The 20,451-nt window shown below is 35.4% G+C and overlaps 1 protein-coding gene across 2 annotated transcripts in view; it reads left to right on the forward strand.

The window, feature by feature from the left end:
• Vps13 (vacuolar protein sorting 13C) overlaps positions 1-20,451 on the forward strand; it is an 84,830-nt gene that overhangs the window by 55,646 nt on the left and 8,733 nt on the right. Inside the window, exons 39-51 of one of the 2 annotated variants that reach the window (XM_088271983.1) lie at positions 588-803; positions 2,086-2,133; positions 4,923-5,126; positions 5,740-5,877; positions 6,549-6,695; positions 7,759-7,907; positions 10,513-10,644; positions 12,060-12,275; positions 13,884-14,049; positions 15,789-16,005; positions 16,999-17,174; positions 17,731-17,960; positions 19,184-19,379. In XM_088271983.1, coding sequence (XP_088128109.1) covers positions 588-803; positions 2,086-2,133; positions 4,923-5,126; positions 5,740-5,877; positions 6,549-6,695; positions 7,759-7,907; positions 10,513-10,644; positions 12,060-12,275; positions 13,884-14,049; positions 15,789-16,005; positions 16,999-17,174; positions 17,731-17,960; positions 19,184-19,379 — 2,235 coding nt within the window. The remainder of the gene's footprint in view (positions 1-587; positions 804-2,085; positions 2,134-4,922; positions 5,127-5,739; positions 5,878-6,548; positions 6,696-7,758; positions 7,908-10,512; positions 10,645-12,059; positions 12,276-13,883; positions 14,050-15,788; positions 16,006-16,998; positions 17,175-17,730; positions 17,961-19,183; positions 19,380-20,451) is intronic. The other variant, XM_088271984.1, reaches the window with a different exon arrangement.

The raw sequence follows: 20,451 nt of genomic DNA on the forward strand, positions 1-20,451 counted from the left end.
AGGTCCACTAAAATCGGTGAATATTTCAGAAAAACATTCTTTAACGAAAAATTCTAGCATTTTAAGTGTGTCCAAATCCTTGTTCAAAAATCTGGGTTTCTCCACATAGGAGTCATTTTACATTATTGACATCTCAACATAGATGAAGAAGATCACTAACCAGCCTAGACAGGTCATAAACCCTGTAAATACCCTGACTTCCATATTCTTCTTCATGTAAAATGAAATAAAATAAATCCTTGTTGATATGTATATCAAAAATGTGTAAAATCCTAGCACCAAAACTGTTAATCCTTAAATGCATACCGTTGCAATTCTGCAACGACTATTTCACATCATTTGAAACATCCTTTAGTCGCCTGGAATTGTTATAATTCACACTTTTGCATATTTATCACACACCTAGGTGTTAGAATTAAGTCAGCCTTTTATAACATGATGGCGCTGTGAGTACTTTCTTGACATTTAGTTATTGTTGTCAGAATTTTTTATTTATTTTTTTAAAACATGCATATAAGGGTTAAATAATTATAATCGAAAATTCCTTTTTTTGGTAAGGGAGTATGAAGTTAAATTTTTTTTCTTAGTTGCCATCATATCTGGAGAAATGCTGGGTTTGCACGAGGGAGATCCCTGAGGACGGACCGGAGTTCAGTGTCTGGACGTTTGACTCTCATGACAGCACGATGAAAATGACACTCGACTTGGGAATGCATTGCGCCACGGTCAACGGAAGTCAACACTTCTCACTGTACTGCCCCTTCTGGATGCTGAACAAGACAGGGCTCAGCTTGGGCTATCGGGTAAGGAGGATATTACTCTTCTATATTTATTTTTCAGTTACTCGTAACTTAGTGTAATGGTTAGCGCGCTCAGTTACTCTACTAGAGGTCCCAGGCTCGATTTCCAGGTGGATTAAATAAATATAAGTGATTTTTCACTGTAATATTTCATAGTCTTACAGGAAAAAGTGACCAACTACAAAACGTAAAATGTTCAGGAGGGCCATTTAAGTCACTTTTGCTTGGCAAGAAAATAAACATCAATGCAATTAGTCATTTTTAACAAGTCAATATATTATACTTCCAAGATTAAAACCGCTTTTGGATTTTTTCAGGGCAATATTAAGCTAGTAAGATATCAAATATTCAATAATCACGTTTTTGTAAAATATGCACTTTCTCCTGTATGACTACGATTTATTCGATGCCTGGACTGGTACCGGAAGCGGAGGGCTGATCACCTTTCCTTCATGTATTGACGATCAAGATAACACTGCGTTTATATGATGCAGTGCCCTATGCACCATTGGGGTGCGGATAAGGGTTTGAATAATCATTATTTATATATATATCAACAATTTTTTTAAATACGAAATGATTGATAAATGATTGATACAATTTTATATTTGAAAAGTATTATCAATGAATCCGTTTTTAGTTTACGATGATTCTCACTTTTGACTAATTTACTTCTATAATTTATATTTGAAGCACTAACTTTGTGATTTTCCATTTTATAAGTAATATGTAACTTTGTTTTAAAATCACTTTAAATATTTTATTATAACTTAATTATAATGTCTACCGGTTTCGAAACTAACCGCTTCTTTATCAAGAATTATTAATACTAGTATTAATCAGTCTTGATAAAGAAGCGGTTAGCTTCGAAACCGGTAGACATTATAATTAATTTATAATAAAATATTTAAAGTGATTTTAAAATAAAGTTACATTTTAATTATAATTAACTTCTTTTGAATTTCACTACATCTGTACCTTAAAATGACAACAAAAAAATAACATAAACACAAACACCCACATACACATACACACTCATAACACACACATAAATATATTTATATATAATATGTGGTTAAAAATTAAGATTGCTATGTTTATTTCCAATACTACAACTTGTTATATGTATTAACATTTTGAAATTGTGTTACCTTTGTTTTTTTTCATGTGTGAAGTATTGATTGATCCATTCGTTTTCTCGTATTTTTATCTACACATTGCTAGAACTTTCTGCCCAGTGTGTTGTGTGTGTGTTGGTTTTTTGCAACAAAGTTCTCTATTGCAGAAGTCACGCAAAAATGAGAGAAGAAACTCAACAGACAGTCCAAACAAGGTATCAACCGCATCGGTGTACTTAATGCACACATATTTTTGTATTCTGCATAGTGAAATTGTATTATTTGGTATTATTTGAAATATCGTAACGTAAAATCTAGATGTGTAGATATTAATGTCTGCTCATTTGCCTTTATATAGTCTTAATGTCTACTATTATTTTGCTTTATCTTATCTTAACACCTTAACGATTGGTCCAGCGTTTCCACGGAAATTTGAACTGACTGCTAAGGACCGGTCCCGCGTTTTTGCGGGTTTATAATATTTTGATTAAATCAAGACATTTTTTCATTCAATAATAAATTCACGCTATTTAAAAAGGTTTGTGTCATGGTTACGAGTTGATTTCATGAACGTTTGTATCTCATTTTTTAACTCTTATCACTCTTTTGGCCAGACATTCTGGCCCGTATGATTCTAGTAGGCAGCTCTGTGGGCCACAATATCTGGCCCGGTACAGGTATAACTTTAATCACTGATTTCTCTATCACCCAAATATATTCTACCAAAAAATATTTCACATAAATATAGTTAATCTTAATTACCATGGTCATACGAATTGCCAGACAGAGTGTCCCAAAATTAGGGAACCAAAATATTTATTTTAATGGTAGAAAAACGTGTCATTTTTTTGATCAGAGTAGCTGATCAGTTATGAGAAAAAATGGTCAGAGTGGAAAGGGTTAAATTTTATGACTGAAATTTTACCTGGATTTGGCTCTTTTCAAATCTTATCTTGAATGTCTGTGATATTTTTATGGTTGAACCGAATTTGTTTTGATATTTTTTCAGAAGATCCTAGGGATATTGGGAGAAGTGACAGTTAAGTCGATAGTGATTCCGATAGTAGTTCTGAAATAATTAGAAAAGTTATAAGAGGTCCTCGTGTTGTGCGAATGGTTTTAAGTTATTCTGAAGATGATGTTGATGATATGGACTGGTCAGACGCCGACACTCCACGAAACAATCAGAGCTTTTGTGAAACTCCAGGAGTTCCAAAAAAATTCCAGAAAACTCTGAAAATGTGGATGGTTTTGCCTCTATGTTTTATTACAGATGAATTTTTGAACAATATTGGCAATGCGTATATCTCATACATTTACATGCGGTCGTTAAGGTGTTAACTTGCTAGTAAGATATGTAAGATTTTGCACGTTTGTATTTATTTATAGTTTGATTTTTGATGGCTTTCATCTCTTGATATGGGCAGTCATATGCTCTGGTATAGGACAAGAATTAGGAATAGGATATATGGGAAAAATGAGTTAGGAAAGAACGATGAAACCAATATATGAGGTGAACGTAGTTGGAAATAGAATCATGAGGAAGGCCGAGGAAAACTTGTATTTCAAATACTTGAAACTGGACAGTGGGAATTTATACGGAGATGGATAAATGTGGAAGAGACAAAGGATATTTGCAAAAACAGAATGGTGTGGCATTCTATTCTGTCTGCTTACCGCTGCAGGAAGCAAGTGGATTGTATTTAAGCGTTTCAAATGTCGCTCATTCCTTTCGACGACGTCATATATAAAAAATCGTCAATTTTCAGTTCTGCATGTTTTCGAAATGCCCAGAAAATGTACTATATCCCAGCGAAAGCGGCATATTTTTAACTTAATATTTACCCGCTACAGGGCAGAAAGTGTTATTTTAGCATTTTGAAGAGAAGGCATTGTGTAATTATTTTTTGAAATATACTAAATATTTTTCAAATGGAGAAAAAACATTCAGATTTTACATAAAAATATCTGTTGCACAGTAAAAAATTCAATAAGTGGCTTGATATTTATTTATAAAACATTTTATTATATTTTTAAACTTTAAAAACGATCTCCTGAAAAATCAAGATTTTTGATATATGACGTTGTTGAAAGGAGTGAGCGATGTGTGTAAACAATTTCGAACATTGTGGTGTGGAATCTCTGTGGTAGTAAACCAATTCATAGAATCATGAATAGATATTTTACAGCTTGCAGAAATAACAGAAATTTTATATTTTTGTTTACTCTTTTTTTAGGTTTTTAACTATTTGGTAGAAGTAGCAATTTAATATGTTACCATGGATAGTTAAAAGCAACAGTATGTAGTAATTGGATACCTAGATATAAAATACAGACATTTCTTATTTTATTTATTGATCTGGCACTTTGTGGAATAACATGATGATTTAAATATAAAAATAAAACACTTGTATGAGTCAGACCATTTTTTTGAGTTTATTGATGTATACATGACTAGTTTTGAAAACTTTCTAATCAAAAGTTAAAAATACAACAGAGGTTTTGTGTTTTCACCTGTTGATGAGAACATCTGTAGTTTTTAAAACTAGTCGTGTTTACATTAGTAAACTTTAAAAAAAAGCAGTCATTTACAAATGTTTTATTTTCATATTTAAAACGTTTCTTGAATATTTAAATAAAATCATTTTTATTAAATTTTTTAAAGAAAAAAGAGTTTATAAAATTAATTATTTTACTTATTTTATTAAAAATAATTTTGTGAGGTGGTTTCCAGAGGTGACATGATTTAAGTAAGCATGCTTTATTTTTTATTTTTTAAGTTTTATTTTATGTATTTTACTTTGTTTTTATCAATGTCAATGGTTTATACGTTTATGTTGTTTTTTGATGAAGCATTATTGGAAAGGTAAGCTACCAAACTTAGCATGAAACAAATTTTTGGTTTATGTAATTATTTGCACACAGAGTACTATTTAATAATACTTCAAAATGATTCCAGTTTCATAGTTGCAATATATAATAATACATGACGCTTTATTTTCAGAGTTCGGAAGAGTTGAGCAACATCCTGTATCATCCGGCTGATTACAAAGAGCCGATTCTTTTCTCGTTCAGAGCTAAAAACTTCTTCGGGAAAAAGAAAGCTTCTATCCGAGTCGGGAACGGAGACTGGTCGCAGAAGTTCTCTCTCGATATTCCCGGAAGTTCGGGAGTTGTAGTGTGCAAACACTCCGGGATGGTGTACCAGGTAAATTATGGCTAGAATGAGAAATCTCTCGCAAATTTATTTAAACTTAATGCACAGAAAATAAATAAGTACATTGGCGGGCTTATTGCTAAGCAGAAATATCTTCCAACCAACCGAAAACAGACTAGTGATATTGGTCAAAACGTTTGATACCATATATAGCTGTTTGCAATCAGAGGGTAGATAGTACTTGAACATTAAAAAAAGAAACATAAATTACAAATTGATGATAATAAGGAAGGCAAAGGAAAAAGGGAGTTTAGGGAATGAGGTAGAGGGAAAAACTAAGGAGGAGGTTTGATGGACAGTTAAGAATCTAATGATAGATAGTAATGTCTCAGGCGTTTCATTAAAGTTATAAGAGAAGGTGCATTTTTTACAAGGAGAGGTAATTCATTCCATAGTCTGGCCGCTTGGACAGAGAAGGAATTACTGAAGAATGATGTGTTATGGCGAGGAAGGGAAAGTGTTCTTTCTTGGGAAGGACGAAAAGATAGACCATGATCTGAAAGGTATATAAAGTTTTCAGCAAGATATTTAGGTGCATTGGGGTTATGAAGAAGTAATGACAAATGCATGGTCATTATTTCTTCTTACGTTATTTTCTTTGCAGATTGGCGTGTCCAACCATCTCACTTACAATAGCCTGACGAAGCAAGTGACCTTCACTCCTTACTTTTTGCTGATCAACAATGCACCATTTGCAATCGAGTGCCAAGAAGTGGATAGACCCGGCGATCCTTACACCAGAGTAAGTTGCCATTTCCGTTTCTATTTATATTACTACTTTTTTAATTTAAGTTTCACTGAGTAAATACCACTATTTCTTCCGTCCGGTGTCCAATTACGCAACTTGTAACGGGCAAGAATCTTAAATTCATGTCGAGACATGTATGGATGACTAATACCTTTGTTGTTTGAAAAATATATGTCCCGCCCGTTCCAGGGCGCAACATATATTTTAAGGACGTATTCATATGTGCTACCCGTACCCGATATTATTTACGTTTGACGTATTTATGCGTCCCGCCCGGTTAACAGGTTAAAACCTATTGTGACACGTGTTTTGATGCAATTCGCATTATTTTTAAACACCGCTACACTATGGAGGCAGACGTGTTTTTACATAGGGACATTTTACTGGCTGAAGTCACATTTTATTTTTAGGAATAAGAGGTTTGATTGCGGGTATGATAGTAAGGATAGGGAAGGTAAATGTGAAAAATACATCACAAACACCCAGACTAATTGAAAATAAATCTTTCTTGAATTAATTTTGCACTAGGCGGGAAATCGAACCCGCAACGCCTGTATCGCTGCCGAGCGTCTAACTACCTACACCACGTTGCCTGCCACAGTTTTATTTGATTATTTCTTTCATATGTATACATACTGATTAAATATGTGTCTAATTATTTGTAGATTGAACCCAACTCCAGCACTCCTCTTTGGCCAAAGTCGGAAAAGGAAGACAAGTTAATGAAAGTCAAGGCGGCTGATAGTCCTGCCATCAGCGCTCCCTTCATCTACACTGACCAAAATACAGCTCTACTCAAATTGAATAATGAGGTAAAACATTATTATAACTGTCCTCTATGATGCAAGAATTCTCAGAATGATCCTCTAGTTATCAGTTATTGAAAGGCTCTCCACAAAATGATTCTTTGAACATATTCTCGGAAAGAATGAAGCCAGTAGTTACAGGAACAGTTGAGGATAAGCTAGCAAATGGAAAGTCTCCTACAAAAAAAAACTGACTACACAAAATAGTTAACGGGGTGTTATTTCAATGCTTTCAACTCGGGCTAATGGGAGGAACGGAAGCGAAATATGCACAGAGTGCTTCAAATCCCAGATGGCCATAACACACACCATTGAGCAAGCTATGGATAAGAATTGGCGTTTTTTTTTCCAAAACTTGACATCCATTCCTTCACTGAGTTCAATATATGGGGAATGCTAACAAAATAGCGATTTTCAAAATGCTACAACTTTATTAAAAATCTGAAATAATATGAAATTTCTTTTATGTAGTACACACTGTTCTTTTTGTGTGTAGTATTTACGCGCAGCTCATGTTTATACTCCCTTTAAGACTAGCAAGCATAAACATGAATCGTCGAGGGTACACTCCAGCCGAGTTCACACTCGCAAATTAAACATTTATATATAAAACTTAATTTCTTTTGTTGTATTTTTTTTATTCATTACACACTGATATAAATTAATGTATCAAGACTGTAAGGGTATACTTTCAATAACGCAATGATACTTTTAAGCCATTTGTCTGATTGTTATCAGCCTAGTGCGTATTCTGCACCAGGGGAAATATTATGTATATATTTTTTTGTTATAAAAGAGAAATATTTGTATTTTTATTATTTACAAAAACACTTCAATTTCATGCTTTTTCTGAGAGCCTAAGCGGCTCATTATTAAAATAGGTATCAAATTGTGTTAGAGTAGGTTCGAACCGAGAAACTCTGACTCAAAAGTCCGCGACACTAACCATGGGACCATAAACTGACACGTTAGCTTGTTGCATGTGCCGCACACTTTACATGTTGAAGTGAACTAAATATTTCTGTGCGTTTCTAATGTAAGTACATATATGATATTTATCACTTTGTAGTACGGAGGCATAAATGTGGAGACATTGGTCACAGAAGGAGGGGTTTATGTGACTCTAAGGCAATACCGACCCGGCTTGGCTCCCGCACTTATCATCAACCATACTCCTTATGATATCAAACTTTGGGAAAAAGAAAGCATCAACATTAAGTAAGTACATATTATAAATAAACCATATTCATGTTTTGAATATTGAAAGCATTAACTTTGTGGATCATCTTGATATATTATTTCGAGAAATAAAAATACTTTGTATTCTGATCCACTCACATTTTTATTTTACCAACTAGTTTCGGCAACAACCTGTTGCCCTCTTCAGGGTTACAGGTATGACAGTAATAAATGTAACCCTGAAGAGGGCAACAGGTTGTTGCCGAAACTAGTTGGTAAAATAAAAATGTGAGTGGATCAGAATACAAAGTATTTTTATTTCTCGAAATAATAAACCATATTCATATTCAACCTGCGTATTATACGAGTTACAACTTGGGTAAAATTCTTGGAAACTCAAAATCAAAACTAAACATATTAGATAGAAGCGGTATTTATGAAATTTCTTGCGGTGACTGCGATAAAAAATATATTGGCCAAACTGCGAGAAGTCTAAGAATTAGAATAAGAGAACATCGTCGTGGACTAACAAGTAATTATTTTTCGGAATTTGCAAATCGTATCATGGAAACTAACCACTCATTTGACTATCATACACTTAAATTATTACACTCTGTTACAAATAAAGGTCAAGTCATGAATAATTTAGAAAATTTAGAAATACATAAAAATTTAAATTCAGATAAAACAATAATTAATAATATACTGTTTCAAAATACGTCACCATTATTATCAATGTTTCTTTTTACAAAAAATGTTGTTCCTTAACCCCCCCCCCTCCCTATATTTATTAACCTATATATACACCTAAATATATTTTTATTCGTTAGTTTTAATTTGTACCAGAAGATGAAAACAATTGTCGTTTTCGAAACTAGTCATAAATAAAATGAAACTCAATTAAGTGGATTTTTCAAGCATTTAATTTTTATTAAAGAAATAAACCTGTATGTACTCGGTGGTTTTAGATATAGGGTTGCGCAGCAAAAACTGTAATTGTAACTTGATGAAAATTAAGGATATAATTCTTTAATTGGTGTGCTCTTAGAATGCGAAAACCTTCGATGACCTTAAACTTAACATAATAATAATAATAAATAGACCTCTTTATACTGCACAACTTTTTTGCAAAAGAGAGAGAAAAACATAAAATGTGTAAATTTTAAAGCCCTCAAGAGGGCTTTAAAATTTACACATTTTATGTTTTTGCTGTTTTACATTGTTACAATATTTTTTTTTTTAAACCCTTATCCGCACCCCAATGGTACGTAGGGCACTGCATAATACAAACACAGTGTTATCTTGATCGTTAACCATGAAGGAAAGGTGATCAGCCCTCCGCTTCAGGTACTAGTCCAGGGTAATATCGAATAAATAGTACAGTGAAAAAAATCACTTATATTTATTTTACCCCTTCCGGGAATCGAACCCGGGACCTCCAGAACGGTAGCCGAGCGTGCTGACCATTACACTACGGAGGCGAACAATTGTTACTATTAGATATTTATATAAGTTGTGTCATTGCGGATATGCGTATCCATTAAGAGTATATTTTATAAAATTATCTTCAACGAGTCATACTCTGTATGTAATAGGAGCAAGCGTGACTTTCCCACATTTCCTTATTACATTGACACAGATTAACATTTTCAAAAATTCAACTTGTTTTTTCATTGATAATTGCAGTTTTTTTAATATACAAAATTTCAACATAAAGTGTTAGCTCATGCAATTTATTGTCATGTAATTATTTCATTTTTGCCTTCAATGATTTTCACTGTCATGTATTTTTTGGTGAATGTTGATTGAATATTTGATGTATTTTAAGTATGGATTAGTTATTAATTGAAGTCATCCCTTTATAGACAAGCTTTCGATTGTTGTCTCCAAACCTGTTGCTGCGGACCTTCCTATATTCCCATGTGGTCCAGGTTAGCCTCTTACCTTATCCTCCATCCTTTATCCTAAATAGGTATCTGACTGTATGATACTTATGGTCAGTTTGCAAACTTGTAGATACGCTTTCCAATGTTGCCTCCAAACCTGTTGCTGTGGATCTTCCTATGTTCCCATGTGGTCCAGGTTAGCCTCTTACCTTATCCTCCATCCTTTACCCTAAATAGGTATCTGACTGGATAATACTTATGGTCAGTTTACAAACTTGTAGATCAGGTTTCCATTGTTGCCTCCAAACCTGTTGCTGTGGATCTTCCTATGTTCCCATGTAGTCCAGGTTAGCCTCCTACCTTTCATCCTTTATCCTATATAGGTATATGACATCCTTTATCCTAAGTGTGTAAAGTAGTTATGTTACGTTTGTACAATTTTTTTCAAACAGTGTAGATAAACATTCATTATTGGAGTGTATTTTTTTTTTGTTTGGGTCATTTACATCATGAATTTTATCGATATCTCAATGTGGATAAAGAATTCAACCGACATGGGAATATAGGAGTCTGGGTATTTATAGGACTTAAGACTTCTCACTGGCTGGTTTTAGCGATCAGTTGATACACTGAAACATTCACAATTCTACCCGTGGTCGACAACCATATTACCCATTTTTCAGAAAATTAAATAAATGTCACGAGTGAGGTGTTAAGTAGTACATATATTTAATATTATGTATACCATTTATTTCCAGGACTATAAAGGGTATGCACAGCATCATGTACACCTGGGAAAACCCAGCAGGTCCTAGAATAATCATGTTTGAAGGATACAAGAAAAAGGAAGTGGAGAATGATTTACGAAAAGACGGATTTGGCAATTTCATGTAAGTCAATATTATGCAATATTGTGTTTGTAAAATTCTCTTATAGAAAAAAAATAAAATTCATCAATATGAAAAAGCTTTGTCATCTCTTTTATTATGAATTTTGACTTGATAATATTATTTAATGTGGTCCCTGGCTAAAAATAATGTAGCCTTATTTTTCCACTGTATAAATTATTGTATCAATCCAATACAGTCATACGTTTTAACACATTGTTAGCGGGCGATTTTTTCATCAATAAATTACATAGTATACTAATTAGGGTCATGTACTAATCACAAGTAACCGCAAACTTAATTCTGATCTGTACAATGTTTTTTGGCAACTCTCGCGCTATACCAAAAGTAAGCGAATAGAACGCTTAAAGGTGTCTTCCACTCTCTACCAATAGTATGATAAAGACGCTTTTAACCCTTACCGGTCCAATGTTGAATCTCATTCCACATCGATTTTTTCCTTGTAGGTCCTATGTCAAATGTCATTAGACATTTTTTTATTATTAGTATTATTAAGTAAAAACGCAAGCTCTATATATTAAAACAGTATGTGGAGCAGAGGACAAATGGTTTTTGTCCATTCGAATGAGTTTATCTGGAAGGGATACAAAAGGGTCGTTTTTGGAGCAAAAGGGTCGGTCACGCAGCGCTGCACAGTCACTGAACTTCGATTTGCATTCAACAGTTAGTAACTGTCAGTTACACTTGCTCCGTGCACGCGTTAATGACTATTAGCAATACGGAAATTATTACTGATATTTAAGAGTATTCAATCCACTAGAATATCGGAATAAATCCAAAAGCCATCTGTCTTCCAGGAATTGTTGATGAGTTTAGGTAATGATTTTTGGGCTCTTTCTAATAAAAAATTATAAAATATAGATAATAAGGCATTACTTTGTACATTTCAAAAATAAATCTCGATTTTGCTACAAATCAAGTTTAAATTTTTAAATGAAAAAATCAGTTTTTAAAATCAAGTATGAAATACTGTAAATCTATTGTGGACCTGGTGGAAAGTTTTTTTTTTGGGGGCCGTAAAGGTTTGAGTGTTTCTGATCTAATGTGGCTCGGGATGTGTGCAGGTTGGGCAACGAGGCGCGGGCGTACTGGGTGTCCTTCCTGGATGCCTGGTTGCTATGATGAAGACGCTTTTCTGATCTGATTGTCTCTAGAACGTGTGCAGGTTGGGTAACAGGACTCGGGTGTACTGGGTATACTTCCTGGATGCCTGGTTGCTATGATAAAGACGCTTTTCTGACCTGATTGTCTCTGGAACGTGTGCAGGTTGGGCAACGAGGCGCGGGTGTACTGGGTGTCCTTCCTGGTAACATGCAGCGCGTGCTGCTGTTGCTATGATAAACACGCTTTTCTGCAAAGAAGCGTTTCTGATCTGATTGTCTCTGGAACATGTGCAGGTTGGGCAACGAAGCGCGGGCGTACTGGGTGTCCTTCCTGGACGGCATGCAGCGCGTGCTGCTGTTCACGCGCGAGGTGATGATCGCGCACTCGGCGCACATGGCGGGCGAGGCGGGGGCCATCCAGACCGAGGTCACGCTCTCCATGCACGGCATCGGCCTGTCGCTGGTCAACAACCTCATACGCCAGGAAATCATGTACATCAGTATTGCCAGGTATGTACAACAAACAGATTTATATTTTCTTACTTGGATTTCTTTATGGCCGAGATTTCGAGCGTTCAAATTAGAACGCATTTGGAACAATTTTTAGAATATGTCGCTCACTTCTTTCAAGAACGTTATAAATCAAAAACTGTCAATTTTCAGTTTTGCATGTTTTCTGAATGCCCAGAAAATGTACTATATCCCAGCAAAAGAGGCATATTATTAACTTAATATTTACCCGCTACAGGGCAGAAAGTGTTGGTTTTGCATTTTGAAGAAAAGGTATTGTTTAATTATTTTTTTAAATATACTTAATATTTTTCAAATGGAGAAAAAACTTTCAGGTTTTACCTAAAAAGATCTGTTGCACAGTAAAAAGTTCAATAAGTGGCTTGATATTTATTTTTAATACATTTTATTATATTTTTAAACTTAAAAAAAGTTCTCCTGAAAAATCAAGTTTTTTGATTTATGACATTCTTGAAAGGAGTAAGCGATGTATATATTGAAGAAATATTTAAAGCCAGTAAGTCTTTCTTGAAATATGACATTTTGATCACCTCGTTGGACTAGCTCCTTATGTCTAATTAATCACATTAAAAAACAAGAAATTAAACATTAATGCTGTTCTTAATGATACGCAGTACATTCTTGTATCTCTCAATCAACCCAATAATCGCTGAGCAAAAAAGGACATTTTGTTGCTCTTTTGTTGTTTTTTGTTCTGATTTCAATCCATGGTATAAATAGTTTGCGATGTTTAAGTGAAAATTGATTACAATCTGAGTCACTTTTAATCCTGGGTCTTAATTATATGTATTTGGAATAGTCATACAAGAGCCACATTTATGGCATATCATAAAAATAAATGTTATTTATTGTTTTGGCATTAACTTTGTGGAATAATATTATGATTTTAACATAAAAATAAAACACTTATTTAGGACAGTTTTTTTTAAGTTTATTAATGTAAACATAACTAGTTTCAAGAATTACATATGTGAACTCATCAATAGGTGAAAATACAAACATTTGTATTTTCACCGTTCATACGTATTTTTATTTTTACCTATTGTTGAGAACATCTGTAGTTCTCAAAACTAGTCATGTTTACATTAATAAATTCAAAAATGGTCTCATGTAAGTGTTTTATTTTATATTTAGATATATGCCAGCTGTGGTTAAGGGGTTAATTTACTTAAAAAATAAACAAAAAAGTTTTAATTTGTTTATCAATAAATATTCATATTGCTATTTTTTTGCTCCATTTGCAACTATATTAAGACGAATATATTGTAGTCATACAGGAGAAAGTGACCAAGTGCATTTTTTTACAAAAACGTGACAATTGACTATTTGATATCTTACTAGCTTAATATTGGCCTGAAAAAATCCGAAAGAATCTTAAACTTGGAAGTATAATATATTGACTTGTTGAAATTACTAACTGCATTGATATTAATTTTCTTGCCAAGCAAAAGCGACCTTAATGGCCCTCCTGAACATTTTACGTTTTGTTAGTTGGTCACTTTCTCCTGTACGACTACGATATACAAATAAAAGAGTTTAATTCAGATGCAAACCCGATGTTTTTGTATGATTTTTTATTATTTATAGTTCTGGTATAATATGGGAGATATGCAAACACGTAGACCGGCGCTACAAGCCCCTGAGTATCACGGAAACAGCCATGGTGGAGGATGCTTATCAGAGGTTCCTGACGGAATGTGAGGTGGCCGGGAAGACTGTTCCGGGAAGGGCACTCATAGACACCAAAATGGAGGTAAACATGTAAAAACTAAATTAAAATATGACATCAAAAACTGTTTTGCAAGAAGTATTCTCTTCTTCTTTGGTCTCAATCCTGCGGATTGGTCTGCAGCAACAGGTGACATCTTCGCCATTCTTGCCTATTTTCGAAAGTCCTCTTCAGCTCCTCATACGTCGAGCAGCCCATGTCTTCGTATAAGTCGCTCAGGTATTCGCGACGTGGGCGTCCTCGGGCGTTTATTCCCTCGATCGTCCCCTCTATTATTTGGTACAGGAAACCCTCTTGTCTTAGCACGTGGCCGATCCATTCGGCGCGTCTTTTGGAGATTGTCGCGAGTAAGTGCTTCTTTTCCTTGATCAATCGTAGCACCTCGTCGTTGGAGATGTGGTCTCTCCAGGATAGCCCGAGCATTCTTCTATAGATCCAAATCTCCAACGCATTCAGCCTATTCCTATCCCTTTCAGATAAGCACCATGTCTCACAGCCATACAGTAGCACACTCCATACATAGAATTATTATTTATATTTATTATATAAAACGATGTCAGGAGATTTATCTGGCACAAATCCTTACGCAGACCTCATTAGTCATATCTCTTGTATTAACATAGCCGGCTCAAACAAGGGAATTGAAATCCCCCATTTATGAGTTTTAATTCGATAACTTTAGTATTATAAGAGCTACTTACTCCACATTTTTTGTAATTTAAAAAATAATATTAAAGAAAATTTTCCCATATTTATTTTTATAATTTCAAATCATTAAATGTTTCAAAATATTGTTTTTGATAAAAAGCACAATTTGCTCACTCCTTTCAACAACGTCATATATCAAAAACTTGATTTTTCAGGAGAAAGTTTTTAAAGTTTAAAAATATAATAAAATGTATTAAAAATAAATATCAAGCCACTTATTGAACTTTTTACTGTGCAACAGATCTTTTTAGGTAAAATCTGAATGTTTTTTCTCCATTTGAAAAATATTTAGTAGGTATATTTAAAAAAATTATTAAACAATACCTTTTCTTCAAAATGCAAAAACAACACTTTCTGCCCTGTAGCGGGTAAATATTAAGTTGAAAATATGCCGCCTTTGCTGGGATATAGTACATTTTCAGGGCATTCCGAAAACATGCACAACTGAAAATTGACGATTTTTGATTTACGACGTTCTTGAAAGGAGTAAGCGAATTGTGAGTTCTACATACTTATATATCAGTACGTAAATTGGTTGTCTGCTATCGACATGTTATTTCTTTCACTCTAATAAATGCGGTATTACCACAAGGAGGGAACGAGACAATTCGATTACTCCACTTTTGTTTGATCCGATTTCTGGCCTCTCGTTTATCGGATGGCCGCCGTCAGTCGGCGCTTGGCGGCGTGCTGGAAAGGACGTGGAATCTGTGACTCGGCGAGTTACGAGCTGTGTACCGTAGAACGGGGCTACTTGAACTTTGATGTGTTACTTAGCCCAGTACAAAATAAATATTTAGATTGTGGTATCGATCGAAGTATCGAGACAATAAGTGTCACCTGTCAGGGAAACAATGAATCATGTCGGTACGTTCATTATTGTAGACCAAATACAGATTTAAATATTTTTTTTGTACTGGGCTCAAGTAACACATCAATGTTCAAGTAGCCCCGTTCTACGGTACTATGATTTTCATACACACATGGTATGAATCCTTTCTGTATGGGAAAGGTTTGGAAATAAGCAGGTGTGAATGTACTTTGTTGTGTGCCAGGTGGATTTCGAGTCCATGAAGATGCTCCGGCCCAACAAGCGGTTCCTGCGGCGCACGCTGCAGCCCGGGCTGTGGGCGCAGTACGGCGCAGGCACGCACCGCTCGCAGCTGCACGCGCGCCTGCACCGCCTGCAGGCTGACCAGCAGCTGCCCGCGCCCACCTTCCCCGTGGTGCTCGCGCCCGTGCCGCCCCCGCGCTCCGTTGCCAACTACCAAGGTCAGTCTGCGGTGCTGCTCCCGCCTTCCGGGCACACACTATACCACACACTGTGGGCGCAGTAAGGGATGGACAAAAATATGGATGTTCTAAAATCCCGCCAAATCACATGTTTTCACACTTTGAAATACATACATGGGCAGTCTGAAAAGTTTCCGACCTCAACATGAAGATGGCACTCGTTGTCAATAAAAATTAGAGCATGTGTTTGGGCATGTTTTAAAAGGTACTCATCAAAATTTCCACCACTTTGATTGCACAGTTATTTTTTGACAGTCGTTTGAGTGAGTCGCCGTGAGCGTTTTTCAAAAATGGAAAAAATTAGTAATAATAAAAGGTAGTAATTAAATATTTGTTTTTGAAAGGCAACACGTCTATGCAAATTAAAGACGAGTTAGATGACGAATTTGATGAAAAAAACACTTGGATCATTGTTAGGTCGGAAACTTTTCAGACAACCCTTGTATATATATTGCTTCTGACAAGATTTATTTGCCACACCTCTAATTTTACTACCACACAACTTGGTGCATTAATCAGGCTTAGTTGGGTAGACGCTCGACTGCGAAACTTGTATCACGGGTTCAATTCCCGCCAATTACAAAATAAATTCAAGAAAGATTTATTTTCAATTGGTCTGTTGTTTGTGATGTGGTTTTCACATTTACCTTCCCTATCTATACTATCCTGCCTGCAGACAAGCCTCTAAAAAAAAGAGGCTTTGCGGGTTATTCATTAAAAAAATATATATATCTTCATTTTATTAACAGCATCCAGTAAAACCCCACATAAACAGTAAACATATATAATATACAATGTCACGGAACGTTCGACCATTGGATCAGGTATTGATGAAGTTGATCATAAATTGCAGGAATATTTACCAAAACAAAAAATGAGACGTAATGTTTTTTTTTTACTGGTAAATGGTGCATAATGGCGAGTAGGTAGAAGGTAGTTACATGACTTTATTTTGATTTATTAAATTTCCAGCTATGAAACCTTTTGTGGAGTTATGCATCGTCCAACGACTCATGGAACACACGACCGTGAAGCAGTACAAGTACTACAAGCTCCTAGTGCAGGAGTTCCACGTCAAGATAGACATGGGCCTTATCAACGCCCTGATGGGGATGTTCCCTACGGAAGAGATATCAGAAAGTGTTGCCGTAAGTATGGTTTTTGAAAATCTAATTTTTGTTATAAAGCCTTACTTGAGTGTTTAAACTGATCACTTAAGCCAGCCAAACGTCAGGTTGTAAGCCTGGAATGCTCAGACTATCTTCTTTAATAAAAAATGATAAATGTTTCATCTCAATATGAGACACCCATATTACTAAGTGATACATATTAACACATTATTGTCGGGCAGGTTTTTCATTAACTCCGACCCTAATTATACTCAGACAGTCTGCCGCCCGACCCTCAGTATACTAATTACAAGTAACCGCAAACCCAATTCCGATCTGTGCAATATTTTTTTGTGTCCCTTGCGCTCTACCAAAAGTAAGCAAATAGAACGCTTATAAGCGTCTCCCGCTCTCTACCAACAGTATGTAATAGACTCTTTTAATTGTTTTCCACAAACAATGTGTTAAGTAAGATAAAGAAATAATTCAGCTAGATTTTGGTGTAAGGTTAAGATTAGATTGATCACCAATTACTTCACTTATTTATTAGATATTTAATTTCTGATTTAAAATAGGATATTTCAAATTTTTGTAGGCTGAAAGGTTTGCCCTGGACATGGAAGCAGCTGGAAAACCACTGGAGTCCGTGGTAGCAGAGTACACGGCCACAGACCAGAAGCACTTCTACGACCTCCTTCATCTCTCTCCCCTGAAGGTGCATGTCTCCTTCTCCATGGGAGGCGCCCAAGAGCTGCCTTCCTTTGTGGGAACCCTCCTCCAGGGACTAGGTGTCACGCTCACCGACATGAACGACGTGATCTTCAAGTAAGCTTCCATATTATTTTGTCAAATTTACTCTTGTGTTAGGCAAATTGGACTGGATCAGACGAAAAAGTGACAAAAAAGTTTAAATTTACGCTTGTAGTATTCTGGTTTAACCAGTTCTCAGTTTAGCTCGAGTGTAACTTGGACAAGTAGTTTGTATTCTAGTGATGAGCCAGAGTACTGGTCAGGAAAATCGTATTCCGACATCTCGGTATTGATTTGCCTGAGTCTAATATAATTACGTATTTATTTTTTCATTAATTGATTCGGCAGTCACTTTGTGGTAAAATCTATCCATTTTTAACTAATGTTTTACTAAGTAAATACCACTATTTCTTAAAATCTACTGTGGCACAAAAAATAATTTAACTAAAATTTTTAAAACACAAAGTAATCCTGGAAATATGTTAGACAATAGTGGCATATATAAATTAAACTGCGACTGTGGGAGTTCGTATATTGGTATGACTTCCAGAAAATTCAAAACATGAATCAGGGAACATGAATTATGTTTGAGAAATAATAATTTTTCGGAATTTGCTAACTATGTAATAGATAATGATCACAAATTTAACCACAATAACGTAGAAATCCTAAAGATACTTAATACGAAAAGCCATAAACTACAACATTTTGAAACAATACAAATTCATAAAAATATAAATAACAATAAACCCATAATTAACAATATGACAATGACTAAAGCCTCCCCTCTATTGTCTATGTTCCCACTGATAGGAAATAAAAAAATAAAAAAAATAAAAATAAGAAACAGCTACTACCCCCTCTTCAACCTTCAACATCCCAAGGACCCAACTCTAAAATTTAAAATTAGCTTCACATATGGTGTTTGAAAATGATGCGGAATGCATCGAAACACGTGTCACAGTAGATTTTAAGAAATAGTAGTACATATTTACTAGATAAAACATTAATTAAAAATGTATTTATTTTTATTGACTAACCCGGGCGGTGTTCGGGCAGTCTTGTTTCGACTTGTTGGTGAGGACTTCTTGCACCAGCGAATTTTCTTGCCAAAATTCGACTGTTGAGTGGTTAAAACTCAGATATCTTATATCACATGGTTTTCTCAATTCCACAGAGCCAATTTTGTATCTTGCAAAAAATAAATGCAAAGAGAGCAATGCATGAAGTCAACTATTTCTAAAACCTTAAAAGTTTAACTTGTAAGTCGCGAAAGTCATCACACATATTTTTTTTAGGTTAGCATATTACGAGAGGACGTATGAGTTCCTGTCCCAGAAGGAGTTGATAGCTACTGCTACCAGCCACTATACGGGACAAGCCCTAAAGCAACTGTACGTGCTGGTGCTAGGTCTCGATGTCATAGGAAACCCTTACGGATTAGTTATCGGACTAACCAAGGGAGTTGAAGATCTCTTCTATGAACCCATTCAGGTCAGTTGATATTACATTTAAATTTTATTTAGTGATATGTGGATATACGCCACGGAAACAAGAGCCGACACCGCGAGAACAAAAAGCCTTCTTAGGACATCGGAAATGAAGACTCTACGACCCATTGCAGGCCTAACACTTCGCGACAGAGTTAGAAACTCAGAAAAATCTGCGATGTTGAAGGTGTTGTGCGATGGGGAAGAGAAAGAAGTCGTTTCTGGAGAAATCATGTGGGAAGAGCGAGTTCGGATCAAGTGGTGAGGATAGCAGCGGACAGCAACATAAGAGGGATCAGACCCCATGGAAGACCACCTAAATGATGGAGGGATAGCTGGTCTTCCACCTCCCAGGTGCGGACCGGAGAATGACAGGACCTAGTCCTAAAAGAAGAAGAAGAAGATTGTGATTTTCGGGTTGTACTCGGTGAAGACCAAATGCCGCCTATATAATGCCTGCATCACTCCTATTCTCTTATACGGCTTTGAGACATGGCACCTTACAATGGCCAAGCTTTGAGAATAGATGCCTGCGAAGAATTTTAGGCGTGGGGTGGAATGACTTTGTGAGGAATGAGGAAATATGGCATAGGACACACCAACCCATAGTCACAACTGTTGTCAAGAAAAGGCAATTCAGTTGGCTATTCCATGTACGTACTTTGAATGCCTTCCGAGAGCCGCCATTAACCATTTAAGTTGCAGAAGTCTGGGAACTGTTTTTAAATAAAAAAAAAATATATATTTCAATTTGTCTGAACTCTTTGGGCTGAAATTAGTAAATAGTTCTGCTGACATCCCCATAGGTGGCAGCATAAGTATTACTATACTTAATTTAAATTTTCTGGGGTAATTGTTTCTCAAAGACACGTACGGCTCCAAACAAGTATGGTGGAAAATAATTCTCCTAGTACATACTACTGAAAGGGTTAAGCTTGCCTCTTTTACAAAGCATCACATTCCCACTGCCCAGAACATTCACCGTCAAGGGTAGAATGGTGAATGTTATACATGAATAAAGAGATCACTTAAATCAAACCAGCCTATGACAGGTTGGGAGCCCTGTAAATACCCAG

This window comes from Brachycentrus maculatus, unplaced genomic scaffold (assembly GCF_059751285.1).
Source record: "Brachycentrus maculatus isolate JH-2025_06_01 unplaced genomic scaffold, ASM5975128v1 h1tg000472l, whole genome shotgun sequence".
Classification (NCBI taxonomy): domain Eukaryota; kingdom Metazoa; phylum Arthropoda; class Insecta; order Trichoptera; family Brachycentridae; genus Brachycentrus; species Brachycentrus maculatus.